The 21047-nt window shown below is 39.0% G+C and overlaps 1 protein-coding gene and 1 pseudogene across 1 annotated transcript in view; one reads left to right on the top strand and one right to left on the bottom strand.

Moving 5' to 3' along the window:
- Positions 1-13080, bottom strand: part of Rtn1 (reticulon 1) — a 237415-nt gene extending 224335 nt beyond the window's left edge. Inside the window, exon 1 of the mRNA XM_020178943.2 lies at positions 12698-13080. Coding sequence (XP_020034532.2) covers positions 12698-12950 — 253 coding nt within the window. The 5' untranslated portion in view covers positions 12951-13080. The remainder of the gene's footprint in view (positions 1-12697) is intronic.
- A 268-nt stretch (positions 13081-13348) lies between these two features.
- LOC141421397 (RWD domain-containing protein 1 pseudogene) lies at positions 13349-18418 on the top strand (annotated as a pseudogene).
- The last annotated feature ends 2629 nt before the right edge of the window (positions 18419-21047 follow it).

The following is a 21047-nucleotide window of genomic DNA, read 5'->3' as shown; positions in this document are numbered from 1 at the left end:
TTACTGAGCTGTAGGACTAGTCTGCAGACTCCCATAAGCCCACAGGGCCATTGATTTAAACATGCCCTGAACATGCCCTGGGGATAGCAGGCTCTGGCTCTCACTGTATACCCTTTCTGAAAAGTAGGGCTGCCTCTTCCAAACCAACTCCCACACATACCTGGGACAGCTTCCTACACTTATTTCCCTTCCACTGAGCAGAAAATCAGAATAGATCCCACCTGCCATCCTCCCTCACTCCAGCAGGCCCCCTGGGCACACCTCAGCCCTGCTCCAGGCATGGGTCTCTCATTATTAGATTGTGGCAAATTCAGCAAATTCCCTCTTCTACTGCACTCCTCCTAGCCAAAATCTTCCTTTGAAAATCACCAGAACCTACTTCTCCCCACTCCTGTTCTTCCTTGTTCTCCTGCCATTTTCCATTACTATTTGGCTGAGGCCCAGATAAGCATGACAAGCATTTTTATTAAAATATCCATAGTTGAGGTAGCATGATTTATCTCAATCTTTGTTCTTCAGTATCGCTTCTGCATCTGATATTGCTGACTAAGCTTCCTATTAATAGCACCTTGCAGATACAATTCCTTATCATTTGCATGATCTTCCTGAAGTTATCTTTTTCTTTACAAGAGCATTATAAAACATCCAGAAAAAAAGTATTGCACCCACATTATATATATAAGGAAACCAAAATATAAAGCAGTCATATGACTTACTCACAGTGACATATTAGGTGCCAAAGCCAAAACTAGATAAATCTGGTTTCTCAATCTCAGCTCATTCTATGCCATGACATCTTGACTTCCATAACACCATAATAATGAGATCAATTACCACTTCACTGCCAGGTGCTCCAATACCATATATATATATATATATGGTATAATATATATATATTATCTGTTCAGTAACTTGCCTGAGCCACTCAAGTAGTAAGAGACAAGGAGCTCTCACTATGTCCTTAGTTCTCTGTTTTTCCATTCTATATAATCTTGCTTTCAAAAACTTATTTTATGGCTTCTCTACTAATTTTCTAAATCTATTACCAACAATCCTTTTATATTTCTAAAATCCATTCATTTATCCACAGTTCCTAAATAGCAATTTCCATTCAAATGACCTGTCATCATTTTAAGCCCCATTTGACTAAAAAATTAATTCATTATCTTCACCCACTTAACCAGTTCCTGCTCCCACCCTCTGTAGTAACCAACATTCTCCAAGCCCTAGGGCACAGAATTTTACAGTCATCTTTTATTCATTCCTTCCCACGTTCCTATAAAACTGCTCATTTTCTTCCCATCTTTAGTTCCATGGCTACTTACTCAAGGCTCTGAATTTTATATTACGGGTCAGCCTTCTTTCAGCAGGTTTCAGGATCATCTCTACTGAGTTCATCTTCTATGCCACTGACATAATAATCCTTCAACACAGCTCTATAATATTACTTCCCCTGTATATAAACCTGTAAACATCTCAGAACGCATACAAAAGGAGTCCAGATTTCTGTGAGTAGCTTTCAAGCCCCCCATAATCTGTCTTTTGCCCCCCTGGTTGAGCTGAGGAAGGTCTTGCCACTATTCATGTCGTCACACACATTTTTCTCCCTCTACCTAGACTGCATCTCTGCTCACTTTTATGTTCCTATTCTGTTTGTCATTTAGATGTAAGAAACCCTTGACTTCAGAACCTGTACTGTCATGAAATTCCTGCCAAACACAGAGTTTGTACCATCCATCTAAGCACCTAGCTGCTCTCTGACCTGAGTTGTTCACCTTTGTTTCATGTGAATCAACCATGCTTCCCAACTAGATAGTAAAAAGCTCAGGAGGAAATGGGGATAGGGGACATCACTTATGCTCCTTTGTCCCCATGGCTTATATCAAAATAAGGAGTAGGGCTTGGGGGCTGTAGCTCAAATAATAGAGCTCCTGCCTAGCAAGCCCAAGGCCGTAAGTTCAAACCCCAGCCTGCAAAAACAAAAAAGGATCAATCCATAAATCACTTTAAAGCTTTCACCAGCGCTTGGTAGGCTTGTTTCCCTGAGCAGGGGTCCATGATTGCCCAATGCAATTTTGGAGCAGGTAGTCTCCAGACCATATTTTGAGAAGCTCTGATTTTTCAGAGTTGAAAAATTCATGACAAAGTAGATATGACTTTGACTTTCACTCTTATGCCTGCCAACTTGATCAGCAAAAATTCAAATACACATGATTTTCTGTTCTCCAAGACTTGCTTGTTTTTGTTTTATGTTGTTTTGGCAGTACTGGAAGTTGAACTCAGGGCCTCATGCTTGATAGGTAAACATTCTAACACTTGAGCCATGTTCTTTTGTTTTTAGTTTGTTTTTCAGATAGGGTCTTGCCAGCCTTGGGCCATAGTCCTTCTATGTCTACCTCTCAACTACTGGGACCACAGATGTGTACTGCCACTGGCTTGTTTTTTAGACAGGGTCTTGCTAATTTTGCCTGGGCTGTCCTTGAATCATGATCCTCCAATTTCTTCCCCCCAAGTAGCCAAGAGTTGTTTTTTCAGTGAATGCATAAAACAAAATTGTAAGTAATTTGAAAGATATAAGATATTCAACAAATTTTCTACATTGAGGAAGGAAGAATTTGCTCTATAATTGTTTTTACAATAATTTCATGCAGTAGGTGAATTAGAAATTTCATGTGGGGATTGGACACGAAAATTAGAAAGCAGAACTGTTCTGGCTAAAAATGTAATTCATAAGGCAAGTAGCAAACATGGTCTTGCAGTGAGTAATCAGCCATAAATATACAGCTAGGCAGAGGAATAAGAAGCAAATAAAATGGTGCCTCTTATCATTTCAAAACTATTTAATGCATTCCCAAAAACATTTTAGAATACTTTACGTTGAGTATTTGAGGAACTAGACCCAGTAGTAAAAATAATGAAGAAGATAGGTTAGGAAATAAATAAATAATATATATTTGCAGATAATATGTTTTGTGCTTAGGTCAGTGATCCAAAATTGGATAAAGTTGTGAAGCTCTTAGGAGACAGCATTACATTTTGAGTTTTTCTTGACATTGGAGAACTAGAGGAAAAGTTGAAGAAGCTACAGTTTTGTGGAGACCATGTTAGTTATTTTGAGGTTTACTATGGTTTTATGACAGACACTGTGGTTTCATTGGTAAACTGTACACTGTTAAGAAACATAATAACCACAATGCAAAGTAATAGCAACAATTTAAAGGTAGGAGTACTGTTCTCTTTTAGGAAAGTGTAAAGATCCTGCCATAATTAATATTTTCCTTTCTAAATTTCCCCCACTGAAACAGCAGCTTCACTTTTTCTTAAACACTAGGAGACATTCTGTCTCTATTCTGGCCAATTCTAAATACAAGAACATTATGAAGACTAGTTTTCTGCTCTCCCAAATCATTGGTCTCAATTCTGCCCTCGGAAGTCACCTAAGTCCAGACATCTTACTTTGTTTTATGAAAATTCTAACATTTGAATTTAAATATCAGATCTCCTTTAAATTATTTTCTTCTTGCTAAAAAGTATTAATTTCTTTCAGCTATTTCTCAAATGGTATGTTTTCTGAAAGCCTTACTATAATCTAGTTGTCTTTCACTCACCATATCACAGATCATCGAAGTCTCTTGAAGCATGACACCCACCCTTTGGTACAAAACTCAAATATGGTCTGCCTAGAACAGAATCTAGGGAAACTATTATCTCATATCATGTGCACTTGAGACTTCCTATTTACTACCCGGAATTACGGAAGCTGTTTTAGTAATGTCACCATACAACTAGCTCATATTATTTAGTTAATTATAATCTCAAAGATCTCAACCCCCAGCAGGAACTATTTTCAGTTTTATCTCCTACATTCTACACACAATAAACAGATTTTGCAGGACCTATAGTCAGGATCTTACATTCATAATTTTACAAGCCACTGTTCTTCCCACTCTCTAGAAACCTCTAGCTTTGAAGACCAGGCTATTATGTCCTTTCCTATCACTACCTCTCATTCCTTCAGCTCCCTTACTTTGGCTACCCACCAGCATGTATAATGCACTGTTTACATCACCTTTTCCCTGTGCATCATTCCTCCTCCCAAGATGCCATGGCCATCGTGTATGCAAGGCCTTATAATAACTAGTTTCACTTTAAGCTTATGACTGTCAGCTCCAAGTGAGTTCCAAGGACTGTTCAGAACTCCTAATTTTCTCCCATCCTTTCAATCTTCCATTATCCCAGATGATGTTATACCTTCACTCTACTTCTCAATTGTCCAACAATTCCATTTCTACTTTCTTTTTCGAAAAATAATCAGCAATATGGGGCGGGGGGGGGTTGGCCACTGGAGTTTGAACCCAGGGCCTCACACTGGGTAAGCAGGTGCTCATATTGCTTGAGCCACTCCACTAGTCCTCCATTCCTACTTTCACTCTGATGTGGGCCTTGTTTCCTGTTTTATTGATAAAATAGATGCAATAAGACGAGAACTTCTATGTTCATATCCACCCACTCTTTGCACATGTGCTCTCTCCTCCTTCTTTCTTCTAGTCATATCTATGAACTGTCCTCATGTTGAAAATCTGCCCTCCACTGTGCATTGGATCCATTTCCTCTCACCTATTCAGACACATGGTTGCAGGAAATGCCCCCTTTCTCTCCTGTACCGTCAATCTTTCCCTGCCTACTGAATCATTTGTGTCATCATGATAGACAACTTCCTGTTTTATAACAAACACATGATATGATCAAATTACAAAGAGAGAAGTTTGATTTTGGCTCACAGTTTTGAAGGTTAGGATCCATGATCAACTGGTCACCTTGCTTTGGGTGCATGGTATGGCATATGGGGAGTGTGTGATAGAGCAAAGCTGCCACTTCATGACCAGGATGTGAAAAGGGAAGAGAAAGGGGCTTGGGTCCCACTGTCCCCTTCAAGGGCTTACCTCCCAATGACTACAAGGCTTCCTACTAGACCCACATCTTAAAAGTTTCTACCTCCCTATAGTGCCAAGTTGGGGACCAAACATTTAACACACAGGCATTTGAGGGACCTTCCATATCCAAACTTTAGCAATTATCTAACAAAATGTAAAAAAAAAAAAAAAAGGAAATATCATTTTTTCTTCTCCCCATTCCCTCATTTGGTTACTATTGTTTTTTATTTCCTTTATAGTAAACTTCTAAAAGAATCCTGTGTATAGATGCCATCTCTTACTCTCTGAACTCCCATTTTTCTAAGTCCCATTCTAACCAACGGTTTTTTCCCCCATCATTTCACATAAAGTACAGTCTCAGAAAACTCATAATAACTTCCTCACTGTCAAATCCAATGACTGATTCTCAGTTCTCATATCACCCAATCTATTAGAATTTTTCAATTATTCGGTTTCTCTGGACATTCAGCCCTCTTGCCTTCTGAGGTTCCATTCTTTCAGTTCTCCTACTTTTTTGGCCACTTTTATTTGATTTCCTTTTCTAAACTTCTGAATATTTGAGTGTCCCAGGACTCCTTGACCCCTTCACTGTCAACATTGACTCTCTTTGTAATCTCATTTCTATTAACAACTCCTAAATGTATATGCCCTGTCCAGACCATGCTCCAGCCCTACTCTACCTTGCTGACTTCACATCTCCACCTGGACATCTAATGAGTATTTCAAAATTAATATTTGCAAAAACAAAATCTTGGCTTTTTTTTCCCTCTAAAATGTGCTCTTCCTAAAATCTCAATCTCAGCTAATTGCATTCTTGTATTTGCTCAAGCCAAAAAGCAAAGCATGATTCTTGAGTCCTTTCTCTCACATGCCACCCATAATCCATGAGGTCACAGTGTTAACTTCAGAATATTTATTCAGAATATGTCTGGGATCCAACCATTTTTCATCTCCTCTAATGTTATTCCTCTGGTGAAAGCCGTCATGATCTACTGTTCATGCAATAGTCTACTAATTCTTATCTTTGCTCTAAATCTACCGCCATCACCCTATGTTACTTTCAACATAATAACCAGAGAGGCCTACGAAACCTAACGTAAAACATAACTCTTAACATGCTGTCCTTCTACCAAAAAAAAAAAAAAAAAAAAACTCTCCTGTAATTCCCATTGAACTCAGAGTAAAATACAAAAACCTTTCAAGGACCTGCAGGACTCAGTCTGCCCATTACCCTTCACCCTTTGTTCATCTCCTACCATTCTCCCCTTACTTACTTCACTTCCCTGTCCTTCCTGCTAATTCTGGAATGTGCCAGACACACTCACACCAGAGTCATTCCTCTGCCTAAAATGATCCTCCTCTCCCAGGCATCTGCATGAATTTTCTGTCACTTCCGTCCAGTCCCTGCTTCAATGCCACCTTATCAAAGAGGCCTTCTTTGACTAGTTCTTCTGCTCCCACTGCTCTGTTTTAACTTTCTCTGTGATTCTCAGCCTCCCTTCACAAATATTTTCTGTTCTCTATCTCCCCTCTCCTCTCTCCTTCCTCTGATTGATTTCTGAATATTAAACGTCCAGGACTCCTTGACCCTTTCACTGTCAACATTAATTACCCAGAAAAAAAAATACATACCTTATGGAAGACAGATTTTTACCTGATTTTTCTCTACTTTATCCTCAGTGGTTAGAACAATACTTGGAATAAAGGTTCAATCAATAGTAGCATAATCGTGAATGATTTACATATGTCTATCTTATTAAAAAATAAGATATAACTAAGATACTCTGTATACTCTTTTGTACCTTTTAAGTTTTAATACTATGTATATGTATTTCCTACCCGAAAAAGAATTTTTTATTATGTACTCATGTATGCAAATGGAAAAATGGACATGCTGAAACTATTCAAGGAATGGGGAGGGAAATAAAGGAGAATGATGGACGAGGTGAATTCAACTGTGAAATATTGTAAGAACTTTTGTAAATGTCACAATGTACTTCCAATACAACAATTATATGATAGTTTAAAAAATAAATTTTTAATTAGCACAAAGATTACTTTAATAAAAAGAGTTTATCTTGTTTTTGAGTCAACACTAAAATCAAGACATTTTCATATTAGTGTTCTCCTGAAGTGTATCAACCATCCTTTGAAACTTTGTGCTATTTATGAAATTAAAGAATATATTTTCTACATCTTTGATAAATTGAATGTTTTGTAGTGTTCTTGGGTATAGCAAGTGCTGCATATATGGTAGTGATTCAGAATCTGAAAAAAAAAAGAAAATTACATCATACTGACATTTTTTAGAGAACAATGAGAATTTCTGGAGATCAATATACTTCTTCTTTCATAAGAAATATTAAACAGGTGGAGAGGCTCAAGCAGTAAGAGCACCTGTCTAGTAAGCATGATACCCCGAGTTCAATCTCCCGTACTGCCAAAGAAAAAAAAGAAACTCAGGTTTCATAAGAAATATTAAAACTTGGCATAAAAATACATTCTTAGATTTCACCAGCAATCAGCATCAAACATATTGGCTTATAAGTAAAAGAATCCACAATTTTCCTCTTTTTTTCTTTATGCATTTTAACTTGCATCTTATTCTTAAAAGATGCTTAGAATGACTTGAAAACTACCCAGCACATTCAACGCTCTGAGACGTAAGGTAGGTGGACCTGAAGAACCAAAATAATCACAGCAGCAATACCAAATTTTACCCTCTCTTTACTTCTCCTAGGCTTCCAGTCTTTCTTTCTGTATGTTTTAGCTTTTCTAACCTGTCCATATAAAATCATACAGATCAAATATAGATCAAGAAGCTCTTCCTTCTTTTCTCACACACTTCCCTCTTTTCTCATCTTCCACAAACAGTGGACTCTCTAGTTCATGGGCTTCTCATTGTTCTCTTTGTCCTCAAACAGTATTTAAATCAATAAGACTTGTCTTTCATTTTTCTGACCATGCTCTTTACAATGAGCATTAATGTGTAGATATATTGCTAGTTTCTTGAAATATGTCTTTTATTTTCATTACCTTCTAAAATTTTCCAGTACCTTTTTAAAAGCTCCCTTTGTCACTGCTAAAATAGTTTGCTTTAATTATAAAATTAAATCCCAATTAACAAAGCCGAAGATCTTGGAATAATATTCATCCAGTTCTTTGAAGAAGAAAGAATGAGATAAAAAGAGAGAAGGGAAGACAAATACATTTATTTTCCACAGCTATGTAGTCTTTGAAAGCTGTGCTCATATTTATTTATCTTGCGTTGATCTCACAAAACTAACTCGTGCCCGTGTGCATGTGGGGTTGGATAATTATAATGCCTTTTTAGTCAGTTTTCCAGCAATGACTTGGGAATGAGGAAAATGAAAACTGACACAAAAGGAAATGTTTGACTTAACTAAATTCTAATGTTAAACAGAAAGGTGCACGTGTTCTAGAAACCCATGACCTGTAGTTAGCAAAGATCTGTACACCAATAAGTCACTGAATAAATGTTTACTAAGTTGAATTGAACCATAATGATTTCTTATTTTACAGATAATAAAAACTTTCTGCAATCCATCTACACAGAATAGACAGTATAATGGGCGAGATAATCAACCACTTGCCAAAAAACTCTCAGAATTAGAATTCCATAACCAACCTACAGAAGAGATGAGGGCAGGAAAGCTTATGGTGCATTTGCAGTGCAATGAGTAAGGTGGGTTTCCTGGAACAGAAAGTTCATGAAGGGAAAGTCAGGCTGATAGCCCTAATATCCATTTTCAATGTATTTTTAAAGCACGTGTTTCTAAATTTTAATTTAACTTAATTTGAATTCTCTATTAAGGGACATGCACTACACTTGACTGCTAGAAATATTACTGATTATGTCCAGAGGCTATGTCCAAATAAATAAATTGCATTAGCCTTCTAAACCCTTTATTCTTATATGTTCTTCAAAAGATTGTAAAAGCAAAGTAGAGAGGCCCTTCCCACGTCAATAAAACTGTAGCTTTCTCAAAAGAGGAAAGAAAACAGAAGGTTGGAATTTACACTTTCTAAAGAGGATTACTGGAAAGAACTCCAAATAAAAAATGTGCATACATCTATTAAACACATCCAGTGTTTGATAGTCAAAAGTGAAGAAAGTCAATTAAGTCTCCAGATGAAGATAATGATCAATAATGCTTTACAGTTCTCTAGATGATTGTATAAGCAGAATAAACAAAGGATATAATAAAATATTCTCAATGTTATTCAAATCATGAGAGACTAAGAATACTTCTTCCAATAGAGTGTTACATTTAGCACTTGAAAAATAAAAATTTATGAGCTTTGTGGTCCAAGTAATATAAATTGGAAAAAAACTTTTCTTTTTTTGCAATTATCTAGAAATTTAAGTCAAATTATTTTGTCAATATTACTGAAGCAAATTACATTAAACTGATTTCCCCTGACCAGTCTCCATCCTGTTCTTCCTTTTGCTTTCCATTCATGAAGCCATCAATGAGTTAACTTCTTACCATTTCATTTTGTTCAAATGTTCTATTTTAAATTCTTTCTTTAAACAAAGCACCATTCTTCTATCCTTTTGTTATCATATGCTCCTTTTGAATAGTTTCCAGGAATAAAATAACTGATCATGAGAGAAACAAAGCAGTTGTTCTTAATATCCTTTGTATAAAGCTATTAGATGATGGCACAGTTTCATGATTAACAACTCTAACATGTTGTAGCCTACACATGGTGTCATCAATGTTCTTTGGCCAAAGACTGAAAAACTTGCAGCTCAAGAAGACAGTGTTACTCTTTGTTGAGGATGTTTCCATGCCACAAAATGGACACAGCAATGAGAATACCTGAAAAGACAGTGATAATGGACTTATATAGTGTAGCTTTAATGATGCTGAAACATATATTCATTCCAGGATATTATTGGAAAATATTTTTGGAAATATTTCTTTGGGAACTTTAATTACCATCAATATATAAAAATAAATAACAGAATTTCTGTCCAGATGGCATGATTGGTGATGTTTTTCAGAAAAGTTTTTAAAACATCAATATCTGTCTTTTTTTTTTAATATTCCATCTGAAACTTACAGTGCTTCTCATTCAGTCTAAGTTACTTTTAGTTGGAGATGAGTCCCAACACAGCTTTCTGCCATGTGAAGTCACAGAAAAAGGTGACTGACCATCTATGAGCCAGAAAGCCAACCCACCAGACACCAAATCTGCTGACACCTTGAATTTAGACTTCCCAACCTCTGAACTGTGAGAAAATTAATTTCTATTTATAAAACAAAATTAAAATGTAAAGTAAAGCAATGTGCAAATAGGCTTCCTTTCTATTTTTGTCTGTGATACAGTTGATTTGTGATTTTTTTGGTTTTTTGGTGGTACTGGGGCTTGAACTCAGTCTTGCAATTACTAGGCAGGCACTCTACCACTTGAGCCACTCTTCCAGTGGCTTCTCTTCTGATACAGTTGAGAATTCATCTGTAGACTTTGCTTACAGCAATAGAAATGCCAAAATAACAGACAAGGAAGCTGGCCTAGATTTGATTGGGGTTTTTCCAGACCTGGTTCCTTATTGGCTGTCATTAACAGCATCTAGGTATCATATAGCAGTGTGTCCAGTCGACTTATTAAGAAATTTACACATTTAAAACATTAACCAGTAAACAACTACATGCATTATTGCATCAAGTAGCAATAATGAATGAAAACATTTCTACATAATCTGCAAGACATTTGCTCCTTCCCCCTCCCTTCATTCTCCTCCCACCTGAACCTAGAATCATGTTTGAGCTTATTAATGCATGTGTTATTTAGGATAGGAAACTCCTAACATTCAACAAAGCAAAATATTTTTATAAGAATGACGCTAAATGCGGGAAATGCATTGTTATTTATTCTAGTTACCATTCTGTGATAATGAATTGTATATGTCAAAATTGCTAAGAGTAGATTTAGATATTTTCACCACAAAAAATGATAATAGTGATGTTGCTTAGCTTGATTTAATCATTGTACAATATAGACTACACCAGAAGATCACATTGTATCATATTTATGATACCGTATATATATTTTCTATGAAATAACTCATTGCAGTAGATAGTATGTTACTAACCACAGGATATTTAGCTTCTTTTCCTTAGTTCACCTTCCCTTGGTGACACTAACAGGAGGCAGACAATATTTACAAAGACATCATTTACTTTGAGTATGATGGAAAAAGGTTCTAAATTATGAGCTATCTTCCGCAAAGAATACGAGTGACACTAACTACCTTCTATATTTATTCTCACTTGCCTTTGGCTTTTGCAGATCATTTAAATGCAGAAGTTGACAGAGAGGCTGGGTAAGAGTTCTTAGTCTTAGATCCCTGCCCCCTCTCCATAATACTCTATGACAAATGGGGCTTTCAGCTGTTTAGTCTTTCTCTTGTTTTTATTTTCACCCTTTTCTCCTCCTTCTCTTTCTTCACTTACTCCTCCCCCTTTTACTTATATATGGCTCCTACTTCTTCACTTTCCTTCAGAATATTGACAAGTTTTATTCAACGTGTTTTCCAAACCTTTCCTCCCAGCTCAAATCTTTTTTATTAGAGCAGAGTTAGGACAACCTATGGCACTTCACATAACCTTTAACAGACGGGGTGGCTTAAGAAAAGGGTTTTCCTACGTCAGCTGCCAAGAGCACAGATGCCAGTCCCTCCCCCTTTTCCCCTCCTCTGGGATCACCCACCACCCAGGCCTTCTAGCGCTACCTTGCCAAAACTACACAACTCCCACTCCACCATAGCAAAGCTTTCTCAGAGAACAGCAGAACACAACACCCCTACATCTCTAGCTGGAAACAGCGCTTAACAAGCTAGCAGCCCCTCCCCAAAGTCCGAGGCCGGGTCTGCTCCTGCTGCTAAGGAGGAATCAGGCAAAGAGAGGCCGAACCCTGAGCAATTTCCAAAAATTCCAGGGCCGGCTCAGACTGCTGGTAAACTGTGCCTCGTCCGCTCGCTACCATCCAAATCCTCCAATCCGCAGTCAGGACGGCCCCATTTCAGGGCTCCAAGTTTCAATGCTCCCGGCACGAAGCGGGTATCAGGGCAGCCAGGAAAGAAAGGCTCTGAGCAAGGGCAGCCACAACTCCCAACCCGCTTGCAACGCTGTTCCTCCTAGGAACTGGGCGCACGCTCCTTGGGATTTGCGTTCTGCGCGGGAGAGGGGGAGGGGAGGATGGAAAGGAAACCTGGGAGGGAGTAGGGTGTGGCAATTCCTGAAGGGTCAGGTAAAGGAGAGTTAAAGCCACATCACTGTCCCTGGACCGAGCCAGGTTCTGGGGCAGCGGGCTCGCCCCGCGCTTTGTTGCTGGCGTCTCCAGTCGCCCGCGCGCACGCTGCGCGCAAACACGCCCCAGAAAACCTTCACAACCTGTCACACCGGCCCCGAGCCCCGAGTCCCCTGACAAGAGGGAGAAACTTGTACCGGGGTGCACCAGAAGCCAAGATGCTGTAGTTTGCCAATGAGAACAATTTTTTAAAGCTGAAAAAGAATAATCATGAAATTAAGAAAAGCATCGCTAGCATTGCTTCCTTCCAAGCTTTGGATAAAATAAAATTGCTGGTTTCTACCAGTCATCCGTGGCGAAAAAACGGAGCTGGGTGCTCAAGTCGGAGAGCACCGGGAAGGTTGCGGTGGGGAAAAGGAGCGGCAGGGACCCGGGTGCCCGACGCCATTAGCGGGGCAGCGGCTCCCGCCAGCCAGCCTTACCTGTGGATGCAGTTTCCGTGGCAACGGGCGGCGGCCGGGCGGGGCCGGAGCCGGAGCCGGAGCCGGGTTCCCGAGGCGCAGCTTCTCCAGCCCCGGGGCCCAACCCCCGGCCGGGCTCCCCAGCCTGCGGCGCGGGCCTGGCCCCTTTCGGCGTCACCGCTCCATCCTCCCCCTCCCCCCGGTCCCCGAACCATTGGGACCCGGGGCTGGCCAGGGACAGCAGCTCTTCTTGCGGATCCCGCGGCGTGGCCATAGCTGGCGGTCTCCCCGCGCGGGGACGGCTGCTCGGTGGGGCCGACTTGCGGTGGCCGGTCGTGCGCTCCCTGCTGCTGTCCCCGCCGGGACTCGGGGCTCGGGGGGCTGCGGAGTGTCCGCACCGCCGCCGCCGCCGCCGCCGCCGCTGCTGCAAGTCGGGCCGAGCCGCTGCCTGCCGCTCTCTGCGCTTCAGCTCCTCCTCCTCCCCCTCCTCCTCCCGGGCCCGCCGAGGCCGCTGCCTGCGCTCCTCCCCTGCTCCCGTGGCTGCCGCTGCTGCTGCTGCCGCCTCGCTACTCCCAAGCCTGTAATTACGCAGGTGGAAAAGGCCTGCTTCGTCCAAGTCCTCCCCAGCGTAAGTCAGCTCCCGACCTGCTACTGGCAGGCCCAGATTCAGGGATGTGTCAAATCCACTGGAATCTTCCCTTCATTTGGAGAGGGAGGCAAGGAGACGATCAGCAGGTACTTACAAGCCCCCAGCCGTCCTCCCAATCCAAGAAGTTAAACCTCAACCAGAGGGTCCTGGGACCCAAGGCAAAGAAGGGAGCTGGAGACCTCAGGGCCACAGTTCTGCGAATGAGCAGAGTAGAGCTGCAGAGGGGACATCCTTTGAGAAGGGAAAGTAGAGAGGGTGTTGGTGGCAAATGAGACAAGACAATCTGTAGCCTCCAGCTTAAATCCGGCGTCCTTAAAACTGTTTCCAGAACGGGGTTGAAAATAAGAGAGTACAGGAATGAGCTATCTGGAGAAACTCAATAAATAAATTTTTCCAGACTTCATCCGGACCGGCCCTGTAGGCAAATAGGTTGTTAGCAGGGAGGACAAAAGCAACTATGTCTATTTTCAGAAACGCTGCCAAAAGCCACAAGAATTACAAGCTTTCTGGACAGTGTATTTTATTGGAGAAGTTAGATATTACAAGAATCTTGCTGCTCTTTTTCTTTCTTTCTTTGCTGTTCTCTCTGATAAGATGGAAGATACTTCACAGGAGAGGGAGGTGACTTGCCATTATAACCACATTTAGGCCCATCCTTTCAAAAGTCTTGTGTTTATTGGTTCGTAAATTGTTTATAGAGTGATGTGCCTTGAAAAACTAAGGTTAACTCCTACTCACCGGGTAGAAGACTAGGCTTATCTGCTGCCCCTTCTCTAGAAAAGGTGGCTATGACTTTGTGGTACTCTGAATCATCGCATGCACATGGAGGATTTCATACTTGTCCATTTGTAGAGTTAAAGGCCAACTTCAGCGCCATTCAGGTGCTCTTCAAAAACACTAAAATAAAAATCACAGATTCAGCTTAATCTTTTGTTCTCTTAGTACATTAATGTTAAAAAGATGATAATAAATTCAAGAAAATGTGTTCACTAAATAGACAATAAATATGGCATCCTAATGGCAGCTGCAATGGGGGATCTAATAGTCACCAAAATGTTACAATATTATATTAAAACTTATCTTCTATGAGGACCATGATCATGTTATTTTCATTGTGATGATGGCTTCACAGGTGCACACATACATCAAAACTCATCAGGTTGCCTCTGTATATATATGGGTAGCTTAATGTATGCCAATTATATTGCAGTAAAGCTGTAAAAATTAACCTCTCCAATAAGAAATTCTTGATTACCATGAATCATCATGGTTTTGAAAACTTTCTGTGAGAAAACAAGAACCAACTTAAAAAATCCCTAAAATGAAAAGCTTATTCCATTGCTGTCTTCCACGGAGCTTAATCCCGGTCACATAATCAGGGCACATAATTGTAAGCTTTCCCCAAATCTATTGTTTAGGACACCCTAAAGCATTAGAAATACCACAGAGGAATTCTCATAGTTTCTTGCCATGCCAATATGGCAAGAGCACAGAAAACTCTAAGCATATGAGTTTAAGTGGTTGTTAATGGGTACTGAATATTGAGAATTACTGTTAATATTGGAGAATAATTCTTAGTATTTGTGTTATATTTGAGGGTTACATATGGAATACTTCGGAGTATGTTATTTTGTTTCTCTGAGAAACACAAAATCATCATTAAAAAATTACAGTACCTTACTGTACAAATCTCTGTTGATTTAAACATATGTAGACTCAGGGGATATGATTCTAATTACTTGCTGTATTTCATCAGATACTGACTAATAATCTCATTTTGAGACTATGTGGGGGAAATGGCCAGTTAAATGTATTTAGATTTTACTCATTAGAGGAAATAGGCAATTCCATTTTGTTAAATTACCCTATTCTGCTTTGCTGAAAGGAGATGTGGTAGACTAGGGAGTAAAGCTCGGTGGTAGAGCACTTGCCTAACATGCGTGAAGCCCTGGGTTTGATTGCCAGCACTACAAGTAGAGAAGCAGGAGAAGGCGGGAAGAGGGGAAGAGGAGGCCAGGGCAAAAGAGGAGGAGGAAAAAGATGCACATAGTGTTTCAGTATGAGAAATCTTTACAGCTGTCTTTATTTCCTAGATTCCATCTTTGGATTTATACAAATTATGTATTTGGAGGAAAAAATTTTCAAGTTTAAGCTGGGATTTGAAATAATGCAGGCTGAGGGCATGGCTCAAGTGGTAGAGCACCTGCCTAGCAAGTATGAGGCCCTGAGTTCAAATCCCAGTACCTACCCCCCACCAAAAGCGAAGAGTAATCAATTTATCATTATTCTACATTTGCACCCCTCCAGACTGACAAAGCTACAATAATTTGAAGATTTATAGGTTTAACACACAGTGACAGAGTTGCAGGCTTCTATGCTTGCCCCAAGTTGTGAACTGTTTAAAATGCTTGTAAGACAAAGAAAATAGAGTTGGCACTTTTTAAGAGATTCTTAGCAAGAAGAGTTGAGACAAAAGAAATTTGTTGTTGTTGTTGTGTTTTTGTAAAGTTTTGCTCATGTCAGAAGACAGCATGGAAAAAGGGGTATAGGGACATATGAGAATAGTGCACAAATAACAAACTTTAATCCAGACTCAATATTAAAATTACTTCACATTTCTATCAGGTTCCTCAACTATAATCTAGAGATTTTAGTAGTACCTCTGCATAAGGTTTAGGGGGGCATTAAATGGTTGGCATATGCAAATATGTAATGAAGATTACAGCAAAACAAAATTATTTTCAGGAAAGGATTAATAATGCTAAAGCTTTGCCTCAGTATTTATAGTTGTATAGACCAGAGTCATGGTAAATATTTCAAGGTGTTAAAGCAAATTAGATAAGGAGTTCCGTGGTTTCCAGGAATTGTCATGAAACGTACATTGAATGACTATGGGGTGTTTCTACTTTCCACTGCTGTATTTTGAAAGATAAACTTTATATAAATATATTTCAAAGGTTATTTTAAATAGCTAGGTCAACACACACACACACACACACACTTTGCATTTCCAATTTGATGAAAGGTGAATCTCATGGTAATTTTATTTTTTAATTTATTTGATGATGAGTGAATTGGAAGTTTTTAATGAGCTTTTTGGTAATTGTAGTTTTCAGTTTTATTGAGATTTAATTCACTAAAATGTTTTAAAGTGTGTGACACAATGGTTATTAGTATATTCACAGTGTTGGGCAACTATCACCACCAGGAATTTAAACATTCCGTCACTTCTAAAAGTAACTCCACACACATTAGCAGTTATTCCCCACCCCAACCTTAAGACCAGTCCTAAGAAATCACTCATCTGTTGCCTGTATCCCTAGATTTAGCTACTCTGAGCATTTCATATCAATGGAATCAAACAACAGGTGGCTTTTTATGACCAATTTATCATAACATTCACAGGATTCATCCTTAGCTTGTACCCATTTTCCATCTCTTTTTATTGATGAATAGTGCTCCATTGTATGCAATTTGTTCATCCATTCACCAGTTGATGGGCATTTAGGTTACTTCCACTTCTTAGTTATTACCAGTAACACTACTAACAATGCTTGTATACACAGTTTTGTCAGCATGTTTTCATTTCTCTTGGATATAAAACAAGGATTAGAATTGCTGGGTTATATGTGGACCTTGGGCTTAACTATTAGAAGAACTGTCATACTGTTTTCTAATCCAACTGCACAATTTATAAATCTCACTGCTAGGCAGCCAGGATGGCCTAGATCTGGTGCAGTTCACTGCCTGTGTGTTTGGGAGGTCCATAGGCAGCAGTGAGGGCCCTGATGACAAATTACCGCAAGGAGTAGCACAACTGAGCTTGGGGCTCGGGAGTCTATTACCACTGACTCTATCATAGCCTGACTGCATGTAATCCAATCCTCCTAAGAACTAGTCTTCCAAAATATAAAAGGACTCTTCTGATCACATTCTCCTTCAGTAGTGCTTCACTTCTTCACAAGGTCCTGCTAAGTATTATCAGCCACTCCACCATCTTCACCATTGCTGCGACATCTGAGGCTGGAGAATCCCTCAGATAAGACTACTCTTTTTGTTTCTTACAGTACTTGGTTTGAACTCAGGGCCTACATCTTGAGCCACTCCATCAACCCTTTTTTGTGATGAGTTTTTTTGAGATAGGTCTCATGAAGTATTTGTCCAGGCTGGCTTTGAACTGCAATCCTCCTGATCTCTGCCTCCTGAGTAGCTAGGATTGCAGGCATGATCCACTGGCTCCCAGTTCAGAGCTCCTCTTTACGAAATATTCTCCTAGGGAAATCTAGAAAATGATGGCGTTTGTGACATTTTAATTTCATTAGCATTATCGGCTGAAGAAAATCTTTGTATGGTGATAATCTTTATTCATAATCTCTACTCTAGTGACGCCTGCAAGAAAAATTCAATGAAATAGATCAGATAAAAACTAGAAGATAGAATGAAAAGAAAAAGAAGCAGAAAATCAGTTGTTCCACGGCACTGCTATTACAATAGGTGGTTTCTTAAATTGGAAGGCTGAGTTTGATGCAGAACTCCTGGAAACCAGAAAGAAAAACTAAATTAAGTGGGAAATGGCCATTTGAAGCAGATCATAATCTTGACACATCTGCTATCTAGTTCTTGGAGGATACTGGAAACAATGAGGAGGTAGATGAGTCTTTGTTCCAGGAAATGGATGACTTCGAGCTTTGAAGGAGAATGAAGATGATCCAAACAGCAATCCTGCTGACCCAAAGTGTGACTCAATAGACTGATGGGCTGTCCCCTTCTGCAAAGGACTGACTACCACAGCTTTTATGTCTGTGCTAAGATGGTATTGATTTCCCTTTCTTTTTGTCAAAGAAAAAATAATTTTCATGACACTGATTCATTCATTCTTGGATGTAATAAACTGCCTGTATAATTTAAAAAACAAGAACCCACTGGTGGTGTATGAAAGTTCCAATTTCTCCAAATCCTTGCCATCCTATTATTATCTGTCTTTTAAAAATTACTATTATCTGAATGGGTTGTAACTTAATGGGTGTGAAATCACATTTTGGCTTTCGCTTGCATCGTTGTTCGTGATATTGAGTATCTTTTCATACACTTATTGGCCGTGGCATATGTTCTTTGATAAAATATCTCTGCAGGTACTTTGCCCATTTTTCAATTGCATTGTCTTTTTATTACTGAATTATAAGATCTTTTATACACTCTATGTACAAGTCCCTTGTAAGATATATTCTCTGCAGTTTTTCTCCCTTTCTGTGGATTGCCTTTTTACTTTCTTGATGATGTTCTTTGTAGCACAAAGGTGCTTAATTTTTTTATGAAATCCTATTTTCCATTTACTCTTTTGTTGCTTGTACATTTGGGGTCATATCTATGAACCATTGCCCAATCCCTAACTTACAAGATTTATACTTATGTTTTCTTATAAGAGTTTTAGAGTTTTAGGACTTACATTTAGGTATTTGATCCATTTTGAGTTCATCTGTGTAAACCATGTGGGTAATTTGTCTTTCTTTGTTTGTTAGTTGCTTTTTGTGTCCTTTGTCTATTTTTCCAATCAAGTATTTCTTATGTATCTTAAATATTTTGATACTGTATTTTGCCATTTATGTTGCAAATATTTTTCACATTTTATTGCCAAAGATGATGAGAAAAAACAAGGTTTTGAATACTTCAGAGACTTCTTCAAAGTCACATGCCTCATGCTGCTGTTACTACAGTCTAAGTCATCTGACTCTTTGCCTCATGCTCTCCAATTTAAAAGTTTTGAAGCAGAATAATTAATTTTCAGTTTGCATGTAGTATTTCATTAGCAGGAGCCTGGCTCAACAAAGCTGAAGATAAACTCCAAAGGCACTCAAGGTTAGTGATCACAGATTATATCCAACATATTCAAATTTTAACACAAAACACCAGCATGATGACCAAGAGAGAAAAGATATTGGTGTTGAATGTGGAAGTCAGAACCCTGGACAGCTCAAAGAGAGCACTGGACTTGAAAACCAGAGATTTCTTCTGACTTCAAACTGCAACCACTGAAACCCCAGATTGATGGTTAATAGCTTGTACTTGGGGGAATTAATTCCTATTAAAAGGGCTTTCATATGGCCCTAAACTCTCCTAAAGAAAAGTAGCATATCATTTTCCAAGAGTCTGTAGTCCTCGTCAAATGACATAGCTTCATCTTCAGGACTGACAAGTATGTTAGGAAATCCCAGGTTCCTGGAGCTTCTTTGGAATTAGGCTGGTCCAAAGAGAAATTGCTTTCCTTCTCTCCCTTTGAAACTTTTTACCTATTAATAGTCTTTCTATTCAAATTTTTGTACCAGGCGGGATTGGACTGTAAGTGCAAAACTGAAATAATGCTTGGCTGAAGTATAAATATAGAGCCAGGCTGTATTTATAATTCCATATGTTTTCTGATAAATATGGAATATATAATAATTTGACCATTAGTGTTACAGAACAGATAGGACCATACAAACTCTGTTTCTTGTATGCACTTATGAGCTGTACTGAGTAATTGGTCATCTATCTCAAACTTACCCTATTTGTTTATAAGTGCAAGTCAGTGATATCAAGATAAACCTATTGCAACTGGGAAAACAAGCTACAGTCTTAAAATAGTAGAAGGTTCCTAACAAAAGTCTTAAGCATGAAGATAATCCAAGATACCTAGTCACAATTAATAAAGAGGCAGAAATAATACTTTGGGTCTGTTTGATTTTACTTGGAAAAATAAAATGAAAAGAGACCTTGAATTTTTGTCTCTTTGAAATGGATGCAGCATAGTAGAAGATCAAATGACTAGCTTTCTGTTTTCAAAAGCACTCTGAACTCTGTCTTATGTAGAGAAACAATTGCGCTGCAGAAACATCTATGACTATTCTTAAAGAGCCATAGTTTCCTGTGCAGCTTAATTTGGGTGACTTTCGAAAGATCTTCTGACCAAATTTTGCTCTTACTCTAATCTGTCATTGGTCTGACAGACAATGACAATGTTATACAGCCACTTCTGACTCTATAAATTTGGCAGGTCAGTATTGTTACAAATGGCACAATCTCCAAGGAAGGTAGTGCAGCACTCACAGTAAATCATTACATAGCTTTGTTAAACTGAGCTTAGATTTTGACATGGGGAGTAGATAAGGCCAAAGTACTCCAAGCTTCCCAATGAAGACTGCCTGGAAGCATGTAATCACAGACCTTTGTGAGCCAGAAAAAAAAAAATGCTTTGACTTCCCCAGGGCTGAGAAAATTTTGTCAGATTGAAAATATGTTCAGAAATCCTTGAAGACTATAATAGTTTAACAGAAGTTAAACTGGTCAAAATTGTACACTCCTGCAATCCCAGTTAAGCAAGAGGCAGTCTGGGGGCTTGCGCCAGGCTGAAAGTACAAGGCCTGATCTGAAAATATAACCAAAGCAAAAAAAGAACTGAGGGTGGCTCAAGTGATAATATACCTGCCTAGCATGCACAAGGCTTCTAAATTCAAGCCCTGGTATTAAGGTTACCCCTAGCTTTGTGACTTTTTTGTGTGTGGAGAAGGGTTTTAATGAGAGATATAACAGATGTTATTCAGAAAAAGATAGTAGCAATTAAAATGAATTGGAGAAAAGGAAAACTCATAGTATGGAGGTCAGCTAGCAGGCTATTAAAGTTATTCTTAATAAGGATACTGGGAAAGAGGAAATAATTGTGTAAATGGGGAAAATATGAGAAATATT

This window comes from Castor canadensis, chromosome 3, assembly GCF_047511655.1.
Source record: "Castor canadensis chromosome 3, mCasCan1.hap1v2, whole genome shotgun sequence".
In the NCBI taxonomy this organism is placed as follows: Eukaryota; Metazoa; Chordata; class Mammalia; order Rodentia; family Castoridae; genus Castor; species Castor canadensis.
The sequence above is the reverse complement of the archived record's forward strand: the minus strand, read 5'-3'. Positions and strand labels throughout refer to the sequence as shown.